At 35.0% G+C, this 16,238-nt stretch overlaps 1 protein-coding gene across 1 annotated transcript in view; it reads right to left on the reverse strand.

Moving 5' to 3' along the window:
* Positions 1 to 310: 310 nt before the first annotated feature.
* The window catches only part of TMX3 (thioredoxin related transmembrane protein 3), a 28,558-nt gene continuing 12,630 nt past the window's right edge, over positions 311 to 16,238 (reverse strand). Inside the window, exons 9-16 of the mRNA XM_063397267.1 lie at positions 14,396 to 14,462; positions 12,448 to 12,546; positions 11,581 to 11,638; positions 10,808 to 10,861; positions 10,443 to 10,499; positions 6,909 to 7,038; positions 4,671 to 4,739; positions 311 to 3,313 (exon numbers count right to left, since the gene is read on the reverse strand). Coding sequence (XP_063253337.1) covers positions 3,047 to 3,313; positions 4,671 to 4,739; positions 6,909 to 7,038; positions 10,443 to 10,499; positions 10,808 to 10,861; positions 11,581 to 11,638; positions 12,448 to 12,546; positions 14,396 to 14,462 — 801 coding nt within the window. The 3' untranslated portion in view covers positions 311 to 3,046. The remainder of the gene's footprint in view (positions 3,314 to 4,670; positions 4,740 to 6,908; positions 7,039 to 10,442; positions 10,500 to 10,807; positions 10,862 to 11,580; positions 11,639 to 12,447; positions 12,547 to 14,395; positions 14,463 to 16,238) is intronic.

A 16,238-nucleotide genomic window follows, 5' to 3' on the forward strand; every position in this document is an offset into this window, starting at 1 on the left:
GTAAGCTAGGAGAGACTGACTCAGGTTCCCTTTGCTACAGAAACTCCTGTAGGTGTGGTAATTTAAAATCTGTTTTAATGAAATTCATTTGTGTTATACTGCTAGAGTGCTCACCAAATCACAGAAAAGCAAATATAAACTCCTACCTCTAGAGACTGTTTCCAAAATCCTGAAGAATACCAGCTGCATTTTTGCACTGCATGACTGGGGACGTAAAGTACACTTACAACAAACATCCCAGGAAACAGCCTCCTGCACAACATATAACATCTAAGCTTGGCACTTGTAAATTAATCCAAAGGAAACAAGCTCTTTTAAATCCTTTTTATTACAGAAAAAAAGAAAAGGCTTACACTTGACTTAAAAAAAAAGCAGCATTATTTTATGAACCCAAAGTTATTACAGTGTAGTTGCTTTAAGAAACCTCTAGAGACTGAAGAAATAAAATGCCCCTCCTCAGACAGCATTCTAGATTACTTGAGTGACCACAGCAAACACCTTAATTTCACATCACTTCTGACACCCAGTATATGACCTGTCCCCCTTTTTTCTCCCTAATGTAGTTGGGGGAAGGATTTGATGAAAACAGGAGTACATTTCAAGTCTAATTTTCAACAGTTCAGTACACATCTGATGCATATTAGAGTTCAGAAGTGACCGACATACAGGCTTTCCTCCTAACTCCAGCTATTAAGTGCTACAGTTTGAACAGATCCCAATGTGATCTGCTTCTTCTACAGTATTTATCATTATTCAGGTCCACATCTCAGAATATTTCCCAGCAAGTCAACTGGCTACTACTGATTATAAACACAAACAAAAATAACCACAAAAAAAGAAAGCTCCGTGTTGAAACAGTTCTTAGCAGTACAGCAGAACTCAGGTATTTTTTTTCTTTTCATTACACTTTAGAGAATGAACAGCACCGTTTCAGTGACCACTTCAGGTTTTTTCTATTAAGTCAAAAGCTGCAGGTTTCCAGCCTGAGCCAACATTAAACATGCAACTGATCTGTACTGAAATCTTAAAAAAAAGAGACAAAGAAAACATACTACTGCCTTAATAGTCCTAAAGTTTGACTGTCAGCACTGAGTTGTGCAGAAGTCCAAAGAAATTTACAGGTTTTTCACTGAGTGATTTTTTTTTTCAATAAACAACTGAGGAGCTCAAGACCATTAAACCCTCCCCCCTTTCTAAATACATTTTTATGCATCTATTCCTCATGTATATGCTAAACCTACACCTCTCAAAGGTTCTACCAGAAAAATAAAACATCAACAAAAAGCAAGAAAACTCAAGTCACTATGTTCAACTGGCTATAATCATAAAAATGAAAAAAAGGCAATTCATAGAAAGAAAGAAGAGAAAACAAAAAAAGGGAAAAAACACCGTATTGGATACGTGCTACTCAGTGCTCTATCTCATTTATAATGTCTCCTCCAAAAAGAAAAAGGTTTGTATTCATGATCAGATATGGAATTTTTTTTTTAAAAAATTTCTAATCTCTTAACACGTCATTTATACTGTTTGATAAGCAAAATCTTTCAAGTCAGAGATCTACTTAAGGTACTCTGCATGGCAATCTGAAGGCAGCTGTTACCAAGCTACTTAAACAGACAAAACAAGTTTCTTTCCCACAGGGAAAAAGGATACATTATATATTCCCTGGTTATGATTCTACAGTGTCATCAAATTTACTCCAACATAGAACTTGTCTATTTAAGCTTGCTCATGGTTACTATTTAAAATTCCTTAATTTAGTGCTATAGCATAGCAATTTCTTACATGCTCAAGTTGCCTTATAAGGAGGACATAATATTTTGTATTATACAGTAATATAGCCTTCAAAAAAAAAGAAAAGAGAGGGAAAAGAAAGGAATAACCCCAACATGAATAGTTTGAGTAGGAGCAATACAAGTTTTGTTTTTGTGGTACTTTCCATGACATTGATGCCAAAGGCTGCTTTATAGCTTATTACTGGAGTGTTTTAGCCCTGGACACAAATTAGTCCTTCTCACAGTCACAGTTTTGTATTAAAAGTGGCTTTTATGATGGAACAGGTAACAAAAATGCTTCATATACCGATCAATCTGTATCAATGTTAATATTAATCTCCCTTAACTCCCTCCTTCAGAATAGGCAACAGTCTCAAACAAAACTACCTATCTCAAAGATATATTACAATCTCAAGTAAACACTGTAAAATAAATATAAACCATTTAAAAGGCTTGTCCTTAGAGAGTTAGACAAATAGTCAGAAGGAGTTCATATTGATCTCTTCCTTTATCAAGCTGTGCTGCGGATTCAGAAAACTTACAGATCTTCTGCACTCTAAGTGTGCAAGCACTCACAGAAAGTAATTAACAGGCAATCATTGTAAAAGGTTTTTAACATAATTTTCCAATATTTTTAGCTGCTAAAGCACTAATAAACACTTAACTTAGCATATAATTCCCACATCCTGTATCTAGTACATGTTCTTAACTGCTAATAATTATATTATTACATGGTAGAACAGTCCTCCAATTCCCAAAAATTTACATTTAATTTGAAGAAATAGAAAAGTTTGCTGTTTTGTTTTTCTTTTCCCAAAATAATGTGCAACAGGTAGAACCTGTGACTTCTTAAAAAACTTGTAAGCTGTCTTCAGCTATCAGCTAAAAACACTTTACAGCTCTCTTAACTTTTCCTTGTTTTCAGCTTTAATTTTATATGAGTAAGTGCATAGCTGGGCTATATTAGTAGCAATTCATCACATATAGTAAGGTCAAGTAACATTATCTCTGTTCTGGAAATGAACAATTCAAAACTCTTACAAAAATGGTGAAAATTTCTTCAGTTTAAATTGTTCTTTGTTTATGTACTAAGGACAATTAAGAGAACACTCAATTTTTTTCTGTCAATTTCTGAGCAAGTGTGAACACATGCAAGTCAAAACTACCATTATGCAGATAAAACGGTCCTCTTTCATGAAGATATCAATAAATGACAACTGCCAATAAATAAGTCTATTTGGAAATTCTAGAGAATTCTCTTGCCAAACAAGTTAGTCTTTTTTCTTTTCCATAATGTCTTTCTGTTTAAGCTCTCCATCTGACAGTTCTGTGTATTTTCCATTCTTTTCCTCCTCCTGCTCTTCCTCACTGCCTTCATCTGTGAGCTCCCGATCACCACTTTCCTTCTTAGCTCCCTCATGCTCAAATACCTCTCCCTCTGTATCAGCTGTGCAGATTCCGTAACACATGATGCTGATGACCCCCAAAGGTAAGCCAAAGAGAAAGCATCCCAGCAGTGGTGAACTCTTGAACACGGACTGTTGAAACAAGGTAAAAACCACTTTCAGTGAATACAGAAAGTTACTGCATTACTTACCACTCTGTGCATTTATTCAAAAAACATCCCAAATGAGATTTTTAGAGGGACCACAGAATCAACAAGGTTGGAAAAGGCCTTTCAGATCATCAAGTCCAACTTATGACATAACACCATCAGCAAGAGCACAGCACTAAGTGCCACAACCAGTCTTTTACTAAACAACCCCAGGGATGGTGAACCCCCCATCATCTCCCTGGGCAGCCCATTCCAATGCCCAATTACCCTTTCTGTCAACAATCTCTTCTTAATGTCCAACCTAAACCTTCCCTGGCACAGCTTAAGACTGTCCTCTTGTCCTAATGCATGTGTTATTTTGGTTTTTCTGCATGTTTGGTTTGGATTTGGTGTTTTATTATTGTCTTTGCTTTGTGGGTTTTTTTAATAAGGTTTGTTTGTTTGCTTTCTTCTGTAAAAATGGCAAGGAGTTCTCCACTTCAACAAGTTCATAAAAATGACACAGAAGTTCAAATATTACAATATTGCATTGAGATAGTTATTGTTTACATGCCAACTGCATATCCTATGCATTCTTTGAAGCTTTAGAAACAATTGTTCTAAGAGTGTTAAAAAACACTTTGAAGTAAAAAGTTTCACTTCTTACTTGTGTCTGGTTCTACAAAATTAGTCTGCAGAAAAATTCTAGAGAGTTTCCTGTTGAGGAGTAGCTTAATGGCACAGGAAGAAGGATTAAGGGTTTCAGAACTGGTGGCTAAGCATTGTCCTTTCACAAAAGTTTAGAAGACGCTCATCTAGAGACAAGTGAGTTTCAACTTAAACTCACAGCACAGGTTTATTTGCTTGAGTAGGACAAGTGAGGAAATGGATTTGTGCACATTTTCCCAACAATTTTTTTTTTATTTCTCTTCATTGACTTATGAGAAAGATGATAAAATTTTTTGCTTTAAAACCACACAAAGAGTACCATTTAATCCCCTTATGTTCTGAGTAATTAAACCAAAAATATAATATTCTTCAGAACAGAAAAGTGGTACGAGTTTCAGGAAAGGATGTCATAAGGGTCAAGGAAAAGATCTTAAATTCTTTCTGTTCTATCCCTTAAAATATATGTCAGACATACAGAAGAGCAGTGAAAAATGAAGAAACTAAGATATGTTGAATATTTATCACACGTATTATTTAAAAAATTAATCAAGAAATTCATTTGGCTTAAACCTATATATATACCTATAATATATACAACATAAAACAACTCATATAAAAATATTTTTAAAACCCTCCAATTTGTATCCTGACTGACAAAGGCACCATCTAATTCAATGAAAAATAAAACTTACCACTATAGTAGACTTGGCATCATAGATTATTCTCTTGATTCGTTGCAGAAGTCCATCACCACCCTGTGCCTGAAATTTCAAATGGAATCATGTCAAAACTGCTGACAGTTTTCAGCTATGATTTCAAAAGTTCATTCTTCAGACCTTGCAATCTTAAGCCCCTTTAGAAGGAAATGAGAAGTAATTATTCTTACATCTCACTCTGACTTGCCAAGCTTGGGCAAAGATTATTCAGTAGTCTCATGAACAAGTCTCTCAAAATTGTTTTAAACAATCAGTGCCAACTTGGACAAGGGGCTGACTCTCTCTTACCATAAAGGAACACTAACAAAAACTAGCAACTGTCCCAATGTAACAATGGTAAAACTGCAGAGCTCTTCTGAACTTTCCTGCAGCTGTAGAACATCCACTTATGGATTATGACAGCACAGGCAGCAAAATCTAAGAAGTAAACAAAGAGAAGATATAAAAATGTAACAAATAAAACCTGTGCCAAGCAATGACAGACTATACCTACACTGCCCCTAATTGAGCAGTGTTCAAAATAACTACAGGAATCAGAAGGCAGTCTGTCTGCTGAACAGAACTAGGTTTCACCTTCCTTGAGTAGCCAGAAAAAAACTTGTATTTGGATGTCAACTCACCGTCATGCAATCTGACCAAAACCGCTAAAATAGCAAAAACAGTCCACAAAGATGAGACAGACTCACAAAAAGTTACCTATAGAGTCTTAGAGAATAACAATAAAGTCCAGATGAATAACCCACCACTTCCCAAGGAAGAGAAGGGGGAATGCCAGACTTCGCAGAAATTTCTCTGTGGTTCAGAAAGTCTGCATTCTATCAGTTGTTTACCAGCATACTTTGAAGAGTCTCATTCCTCTATAGCTGCACAATTTTTTGGGCAGAGCATGCAGCCAAAGTAGTGCCATTTTATGTCTACAAACACCTTAAATATAGATAGTTGAAATGAAGTCATAGCCTGTATTTTTTTGTTGTACAGAGATGTGACTTTAGACTGACTTTTAATCACTCTAGCTGAGATATTGCAAACAAAAGATAGAAAGACCTAAGTGACACTACGGCAACAAACACGAGGCATCACAAATTATTTTTCTTCAAGTAAAAAAAAAAAAACAGACAGAAACCAATTACATTTGTTGTTTAAACCAGAAAGATACATACAAATAGAGTCTAATAGATGTTGATAAGTCAATGCACTTAAAAACCATTCAAAAAGTGAGAACTCAAGAACAAAGAACCACCAAGTTATAGCAATACCCCTCGCACTGCAACTGAAGGCATGGCCAGTAAAGTCCTGAACAGCACATAAATCCACCTATACCACACTCTGCATCAACCAGTCAGATTAAATAAACCCAAGTACCTCATACAACAAATATCTTCTGCAGTATTTGCCATTACCAGCCAAAGACCTAAAACTGCTGGTATAACATAAAGTGGGATTCAGCTAATATAGGAAGCACTGAGTATACAGTCACTTAGGGCTTAAACCAAAAACAGGCTTCTTCCAGGAGACAGCCAATTTATTAGCGATCAGCTTTTCTCCTCATGGCAAAGCCTTCTTTCCCCAGAAGCACAAATAAAAGTTCTGCTCCATGCCTTCTCCTCACCCACACAACATAACCTTCTGTCCAACTTATGGTACACTAAAGGAATAAATACTCAAAAATTATCCAAGTCATCAAATCCAATTGGTTAATTAACTTTGTTGTTTAAACAAAAGGCAGCTCTTTTTTAGCTTTAGAGCAGAGAGGAGTAAGCTTTTGTCTATTTCTAACATTCAAAGCAAGTATAACACAGTTTTTTGAATCTGAAGTTGTAATTCCTCCAGCTATTTGACTTATTAATTTTCCACCCAAAAGAAAGGGTGCAGTTGAATTATGCTCTATAATTCAAATTTTTAAACAAATGCATTTTATTCAAGCCAGGAGATGAATAAAAATCTCTCCATTTACAACTGCACCAGTAAAAGGAATATCAAAAGAAGCCAGCTAACATTATGCTATAAACAAAAGAAGGCTTGCTTCGTACAACATGTAACAGCATGACTACAGAATTTACAATCACATATTCAGTGACAGCACCCAAGACAGTAAGACAGGACAGGAATATTAAACACGTGCATAACTATCAGAGTAACCAATTTTTTTCCTTACTTTAGCATCTAAGGAAATAAACACTAACCAATATATTCCAAGCCACTGTGAAGACTTACTTCAGCTGTACCATCCAGGATATTGTTAATAAACTGAACCATGTCTTCTGTGCTCTCAATGTGCCTATCTGGTAGAAAATACTGCTGATTGGAGGTATTCAATACAACAATAGTAGGGATTGTCAAGTCACTGGAAACATAAAGCAGACAGTTTATATATTTTAAAGAGCTACCATACAAAATATTCCAATTCAAGTAATCCCTACATCATTTCAAAAGGGAATCCATTAATCTTCATTTCATGTCTGTTCTTCATAATAATTCTTTAAAAACAAGAAAGCAAGAGAAAAGGGGGTAGATAATAGGCCTGGTATGGACATGAATGGTATGGGCATGTTTCTCAGTGATATTATTTTCCTTCACATCTGTGTCAGTGACACTTTTGAAGATTAGAGCATTTTACGTACCCAGAGCAACTGCAAATCAGGCACCTTATGACCTCCCAAATAGTAAGAGATCATAAACAGCAGCCTTGTATATGAAATGTATTAAGTATTTAAGTTCACAAAGACAGAAGGGTAACTCAAAAATTTAATCCTCCACAACCATTGTGTAACTGATCATCTTTATCAACCAATCTATGCTGGTCAAGTCAAAAGAATAAACCATGCCAAGCATAGCTTTTCTTCAGCTCTTTTAGATATAGCTTATGAGGAACAGAGTTTTCAAAGAATTATTACTCAGCAGTTAAACTTCATGTTAATACATCATAATTGGAAAGAAAAAAAGAAAAAATGTTAGAAACTATCTCTGGACACAAACCAGTTTAATCTTCTGTTCCTTGTAGTACTAAATTCAAAAAAAGATCAGGTTTAAGAGATTTTAATACTGCTTAAAAAGTATACTGTTCGAAAAGAAAGATTTAAATACATTAAGCAAGTTTAAAATCTTTTATGGTCTTTATCAATTTTTGGCAATTCTGTCAGTAATGAATTCAAGTAGTTCTTTTGCAGCAGAAGCAATGTAAACCTCGTTTATCTACATCTTCACCTTTGTCTAACAGTGTCCCATCCATGTACTTTTGTAATCCATGTAAAACTGATGATTTCAGTCTTATCTGTGGCTATCAATTCATAGTAAATCATGTAATGGAAATACTGGTTATTTGCTCAGGATACCCATTTTTCTTTACAGTCACTGATATTATCCTAAATTTCCTCTCACATTTTAGGTGGGGTTTTTGATTTCGATTTTAATTCAAATGCAAACTTAAAAATAGAAAAGTTTAATACCTATATATGACAATTTTCTGAACTTTTAGAAAGCTGCATACTTTAAAATTTAAGCTGCAGATTCTGTTCCCAGTAGTGAAGCTGAAAGCATGGTGGCATCTCAGAAAAGATAAGGGCAATTACAGGGATAACAAAATGATACCGTCCTCTAAATGGAACTTTGGGAAAAAAAAAAAAAACAAGTAACACAACTTTGTACACCGAGGCAACCTGCAACATAAGAGTCACTAAACATAACATTTTCCCTTGAAATTTTTATTCCTTTCTTACTAGGGACAAAGAATAAATCTAAGTAGAAGGCACTCAAACCAAGTCAGGTGTTTTTATAAGTATCTGGTAAGAAGTTACCAATTTCTGCTGAAATATGTCCCCCCAGCCAAAACAGAACAAGTTTTATTAATTAGATGGAGCGTTTCTGTTGCATTTAACATTCTCATATTAACTGATGGTAATTGATGTTTTTGGAGTTGGTTGTAGAGCAGCTGAAAGGTAGCCTCCATATACAGATTCTTTATGCTATAGAAAAGTTCACAGAACCACATTTAATATGTTACTTTCAAGAGCAGAGTTTTACATACATGTATAGCTGACAGTGATATTATACACCTTAGCTTATAAAAAGCTTTATTTTGCTTTCAGTAAAATACTGAAAAGCATATTTAAGTATAATTTTAGGTAAAAATATGTATTTTTATTAAAATACACAAGATTCTGATTTCTTCTTTTGTGCATGGTTCTAAATGTACCATTTCTAATCCAACAAAAACATGTTCATATATTGCTGAAAAGGCAGAAGAATTATAATGTCTACTAATGGAGTTACAGCCAATTTCATAAATGTAGTCTTGTCAAGGTCTAATTCTATTCCCAAAAATCACACAATGTTTTGCTGTTTGTAAAGAAAACAGAATTTGCTCCTATGTGCATCTAGCACAGTAAAAAAGTGTTTTGTGATACATTTCTCATTATTCAGATTTTTTCTACTTCCACTTGCTGCCATCTGGTGACAAACCGAGGCAGTTGCAATACTTTTATTTTTTTAATTTGAATTATTCACATAGCCACATGAAGAGTCACTACTTTGAACATGATTTCCTGTATTCTTTTGCAAATTTAACTTATTTTTCCAAGGTGTACACTGGGTTTAGAAAATAATTAAAAGCCAGAGTACTTAAATCAGAACTCTCCATATACAACTAATAATAAAATCGGGCATTTTGCAGATTCAGTTAAACACCCCAGCTGAACAGACCCTACCACTAGATCAGTACCCCTCCAAGTGGCAGTTCTGTCTTTAATCCCTTCATTTCCCTCCTTCCAGGCATTTCATCTTCCTCCTCTACTTCTCTGCATGTTCGTGCTGGCACTCAGCAGAGTAGAAGGGAGCAACACTGTTGAATCAGCAAAATAACTTCCCTACTTGCCCAGACAAAAAACCAAACTCTTTTCTGACAGAAACACGATGAAACAGCTCAGCAGACAGACATAAAAGCCTGCACAGGAGAAGCAATTGAGCAAGTGAGGAGGGTCTCACTTTCAGCAATTACAAAGCACTAGTTCAATCAAATCACAATTTTAATGGAGAGACAGTTGTTCTTAAAACAGATGTTAATCTACAGACATTCTACAAAAATACAGATATTGTGCTTTTTGGTCCACATGAAGCTCCTAGAATCTTTAGGGGCATGAACACGTGAGTAATTAATGCTTTGATCTCTGAGAAATGGATTTGGAAAACTTACAGAATTATAACACTGACTCCTGGTTTTCCTTTCTTGCAGAACTCCCAAGGCCAGAGGAGAAGTAATTAACTACAAATGCCAAGCAACTGAAGTCCCTAATTATGCATTTTTTAGAAAAGGAGCATAGTAAGGGCAACTGTCAAGCATCTTGTTAAACCACTTATATATTTCAAAATATACCATGTACATATCAAGCACAGACAGCATCTTCCATACATTCTATCCTTCTCTGCAGAAGTGCATTTCTATGCATGTCTTAAAAATACATCAAGAGTGAAAGCCTCACAATTCTAACAGTTAGTAATTGAACAAAGTATACCTAAAAGATAAGCTTTTTCAATCAGCATTATCAGCAAGCCAAACATCTAACATTAAATTATACATTTACAGAGTTTAATTTAACAAATAATTGATACTATGGTAAAGACTGAATTCTGATGACAGTAATTTTTTTTCTCAAGTCATGAAAGCAAAGAATTTTTTGTAAGATTATTTTCAATTAAATACACTTAGTAACAAACACAAGAGAAAAAAGAATATTCAAATAAGAATTTACTTACTCCATTAGTAAACTATTAATGTAATCATTTCCATCCATATGGCCGAACTGGAAATCCCTGTAAAACAAGCAGTTAAAAATAAAATTATGAAAAAGAAAACACAATAGTGGGTTTCAGCAAAAGTTTTTCCTTAAATATTTTTTCCATAACTGAAAATGAGAGCACACACTCAGCAATGTAATTCAAAAAAAGTGATGATCTAGAACACAGCATTATGAAACACAGTCAGTTAATGAAATGGTCCTATTAAATATCAGAATAAAAATACAAAATCAGGCACTGTAACATTTTTCACTTAGGAAAAAATAGTGACTGCTGTCTTAGAAAGATTAATACAGAAGTCCCATTAAAACACGTGTATGTACCTGTGAAAGTGATCCCGATAATCTCTGGCAACTTCCTGAATAATAGACTTTAATCTGGAAGGAAAAAAAAATTGGCATTGATAATCCAGGATGAACTTTTGCTAAACACAAGCAATAATCATCAAAATTTCCCCAGTAAGCAGCAATTCATACCTCATCAGCAACAAGGACTAACAAAAACCACCTTGTTCATCTTGCTTAGTTCCCAAAGGCTGAAAATAGCATACACAGTACTTGGAACAGTATTTTTTTAGTCTGTATATGCAACCAGAAAGGGGCAAGGGAAGGTCTTGTTCCTCTCAGTCTCTTCAGCAAACTCCAACCCCAGCAAAAACATCCCCCCTTTAAAGTTCCACAGACAACTAATACATAAGCATCGCTAGCTTAATTTTCAAAGCAAGTGAACTACGTACAGTCATTTGTTTAAACTCACTGAGTTACTCTCAAAGTCATCCAAACTCAAACACTTTTGTCTATGTTTAAAAGGTGACACAATAGCTTTTAAAAGCTATGAGATCACCCTTTGCTCCTGTGATCTCATTAACAAATGGCAGAAGAGTGATACAGGAACTCCCACCATCTCAGTGAACTCACATGTGCTTCAGCCAAGACACAAATTCAGTAAAGTTAGTACTAAATCAGAAATCGAAGAACATTAACAAGCTAAACCCACTCATTTAACCTACATTTCTCAATACTTAAGAAACTTCCAAACTTCCCTATGTCATACCAGCACATTTCTCCCATAGTGTCACCAATACTCAATTCTGTACCTGGTATGTTCCACAGAAGAGTTTTTATCATCAATGACTGCAATAGCCACAAGTTTTCCTAGAATAAGGAAAAAAATTCTTGAAGCCATTTAAAAAGAAACAAACATTCTCCAGTGGGAAATATGTCAGCTTAGAAGATCAGGCACTCTCCAGGGACAGGAAATAGTTTACAAGAATAAACCAGCCTCACAGCCTAAGAGCCTCTTCAAGGTGATCATGCTGTGGTCTTAAAGCTACTGAAAATAAATAAATTAAGATAGGACTTAATGCCACACCACTAGCATTGTATGAAAGGTTTATCTATAGAAAGAAGTTGAAAGGGAGAATATGCAGATAAAAATTAATTTCCTACTTAAGCTCCATATTTGCATATACCTAAATATGAGGCTATGGAGACCTGTATTATACAGCAGCAATTACAAACTGATTCTAAGTGATTAAATCACTATTGTATGGATTTAATAATGACTATTTTTCACAGTGTTGCGAGCATTATGGATGTAAGATATCTGGACAATCCATGTTTGATACGTCTAAATCTAGTTTTAAAATTCCCTGCATGTATTCCAAGAGGTAATATGAAACTTATGAAAAATGTAAGGTGCTCTTAAATTAAAAGTCTTACTAATTTTTGTGACTACTACAGGATTAGACACACTAACTTTTATGTTGTAAGGAATGGATTAGTGTAGACTGTGGATGAAACCTCAAGTCACAGGTCAATCCAACATCAATGAAATACTGTCAATATCCCGTCTAACCTGTACATACACTTCTGAAGTATAAAAACATGTTCCTAGTACTCTTTTGATTTTTCCTTCTGTTTAGTACACAATGTCAAAGAGTTTAGGAGCAGCATCATCTCACCTGTATCTCCAAGTTCATACAGTGTAAAGCCATCTACGTGAAGATAACCTTGAAATCTTTCTCTGTTTATCCAGGATGACAAATCACCATCTTCATACTCTGACATTAAAAAAAACAACAAAAAGGATTACATTTTTTTAAGAGGTGGGCCATCAGATTCACTATTTCAGTACTAATAAGGCAACCACTAAGTTTTCTCCTTTTTTCCTTTTATTCTTGTTAGACCAATTATCACACTTTTATGGGCATTTCAAGTTCAAAACTTCTAAAGCTATTTTCAAATGCTGAACAAAAAGTGTATTATAGAAAAGTGTGAAAAGTTCATTTGATGATTTTATTTTCTTTATCAAGGATAAACGATATTATATTAGAAGCTAATGTGACCCAGTGCAGAAAGGAACAGGTTCAAACACTGTTTTTAAATGGATGTTTGTACATAACTTGTCAAGTTTCAAACAAAGTAGAGAAATAAAAATACAGAAAGCAGTATTTGTGAGAGTCTTTAAATGAAACAGAAAGATCAAGAAAAAGCAGATGCATTAAACAGCTCTGTGAATGTAAATGAACAAATAATTGTGTATGACTGACAATCAGTTATACTGAACGGTAATTTCAGATGCTAAATGTTTTAACCTATTAGGAATTAAATTCTAATACATATCATCAATTAGATCTAAATCACAAGTAAAAAGAGAAAAACACATATATATGTGTGTGAATAAATGCATAATAAATAATTTGTCTTAAATCCTATTGAAGTATCAATAATTTCAGGTTAAAAATAGTCCATGGTAAGGTAGTTCAAGCAATTCCAAACATTATGCATCCCATGGATCTGCATCCACTTCCCATACTACAAAGAAGCAAAAAACCCAAACCAAAACACCATACAGAGTCAGAGCACTGAAGTGAAATTTGCTAGAACTTTATCCTCATAGTGAGCTCTTCAAATTTCTGCCAGTCATAACAGTTGCACATAAAACCTTATTCAGCCTCTTAAACTGCATCTTCATGATTTGTCTGACTTCCAATGTCTCTGGTGCATTACAAAAAAGTACATTTTTTACAAAGTAAATTAAAAGCCTGAATTATTACAGCTTTTGCATTGCATTTAGAAGATGTGGAAAAGGCAAGCAGGCCACACAGCAAAACTAACTGCAGAGGAAGACAAGTACATCCATTCCACAAGGTCACAAAGAATACCCTTGGCGGCCAATCTGAAATATTTTGCTGTGTGTTATTTCTTATCTTAAGAAATTAAACAGGCAGAATAGTCTTTTAAAATATATGTTTTCAACTTAAAAGTGAAAACTTGCATTTAAAACAATCTAAATCAAGAGTGGATGCTTTTGCAAACCAGTGGTGTGCTTATAGGGCCAGGCTATGCAATGTAACTGTGAGTGTGTCCATGCTTCTAACATGCACGGGCCTTGTGGGACAGTCTCAGTACAGTATAGCACTCCTATATGGATATGCACACGTAGATACAGATCAACACTTGACAGAAGTGCTGGCCTTATGAACTGCAGAAATAGCAGTGTTAAAAACCACCACTAGTTTCAGGTGGCCCTTTTAGAGCCTACACACTGAACAAGCCAGGTAAAGTAGTCCATGTATATAATAGACTTTACACATTGAGGGAAGAGGTAACTTTTCTAAGTATGTTAATGCAGGCAAAACAGTAATATTGGAAGCTACATCTTACTGAAAACACAAAGCAAACATCATAACTTCTACTTCAGTACTGCTAAACCAAATTCCTTGGATTTTGCTGTGGAAGAACTAGTAATTTTTTTTTCTCTTTTCCTTCATGAAGGAGCTGTTATTTATCCTAAAACTGGAGAATTTCCCAGCATCCTTATATACCCTTCAAAAAATCCCAGCTCCTCCAGTTTCTCCATATACACTTTAAATAACTTGTCTTAAGGTAATGTCCAGTTTTACTTACCATCATAAACAAAGTAAGTCCCATCTTTGAAGACCATAACAGCAGGCAATTCAGGCAATGTCACATACTGAAAGAGCCAGGATTCAATTAATCCATGGAAGATTAAAAAATTTTTACACAAAAAAAACCCCATCTGAAAACACGTAAATGTAGTTCATGGGGAAAATCTCTAAGGACACATAAGTATTTTCTGTCTACATGAACCAAGATAAATTTATCAGCTTCTGTATATTAAACATTACACAACATGAATGTATTTTTGAGAGGTGGATCTCACAAAGCATAAAAGAAGCATGATTTTTACTGGTATCTGCAGCAGCATGAAGAATAGTTTATGGATTGGGCATAGACTTTAGATAGGAAATTGTAACTTGAGGGTTTTATCAATCATGCTCTCAGTTCCCAGTTTGTGCTGTTGTCAGCATACCTGTCATCCTGCTACTTCTACTAAATGGACACTCAATTTTGCAGAGTAAAATAGTACCCTGGTAACATGTGCCACTAAATCTAGGCTACTTCCTGTGCTTCAGACCGATGGGAATATAAAGAAACAGCTTCAGCACACAGGGCTGCAAACAGACCTACACAAAAGCCTGTATTACCATGCTAAACATGATATTTAAGATGGTCAGCAACATACTAAAAAACAAGCTGTAGAAACTTTCCTCTTGGAACTCAATTTTATTCAGCTCAAGTTTTCAGTGTACTGCCATAGGAAAGATACTGCATCTACTTCTTACTGCTGGCTAGCATTCTGAGCTAAAATTTTAACAGCATTTGTGATTTAGAAAGACCTGCATCATAAGCTCAGTTTTGATCACATCATCTGAATTGTCTGATTTACTGATATGTTTTGGAAACGTAAGGACAGCATAATTTCCAAATGACATACTTTCTCTCATACTGCATTAACTTTCTTGTAAAAGCAGTAATTTATAATATAATAGCTGACATGAATAAGCAAGAAGGTAGTCCCAGATGATGCTTTGTTCTCTTACTTGCCCGAAACATAATTTAACATCTTTGAAGGACAAATCAATCTGTGTACAGTTTAAAGTTTGCTAAAGATGCCTAAAGCTTGGAATAATATTACCTACGGTGATGAAACAAAGCCTAACAATGAACACTGGAATGCAAAGGCTCATTATTCATTACAAAACTTGCAACCAGAAATTTCCTAATATTTTCACTTCTGTCCATAGAATACTGAACACCATCACTGCTTCAGCTTAAATAACACTGGTGAGAAATTAGCTTTTGCAGAAAAAAAACCTCCCTGCTTACATAAGTGTGATCACAGAATCTCAAAGACTTCCAGCCTTTTTTACTCTTTCCACTGCACAACTGAACAGTACTTTTGCTGCTCAGCTGGAGCTGAAGTGCAAATAGCAGTATTTAAATTAAGGTAGCATTTGATACAAGGCTTCTGGAGAACTAACAATACACTATAACGAGGCCAGTTCTACTTATGGTGGTGTAAAATGCAGCTGCCTAAAAAAATCCACACCGAATTCTGCTAGTTCTCACCCCATGAATCATCAACTAATTTCAAAGTCACATGTTAGTAGGCATGGGGCTGACTTAGGTCTCACTTGGAGATAACAATAAATGGAAAAGTCTTTTAATTTTGCTACAAGTAAGCAACAATGCTTAGACTCACTACAGTAATATCATTTTTTTCCACCCTTGTGATGAACTGTAAATAATTTCCTTGTCACAGAATCCTCAAAAAATGCCACAAGAGAATTCTGCAGACAGTGGACTGGATTGGCTGATCCCTGGGCAGACTACTGTGTTGATCAGCTGTATTGTACAAGATGAAAATAACTTACCTCTTCACTTC

Source organism: Prinia subflava, chromosome 1, assembly GCF_021018805.1.
Source record: "Prinia subflava isolate CZ2003 ecotype Zambia chromosome 1, Cam_Psub_1.2, whole genome shotgun sequence".
NCBI classification, from domain to species: domain Eukaryota; kingdom Metazoa; phylum Chordata; class Aves; order Passeriformes; family Cisticolidae; genus Prinia; species Prinia subflava.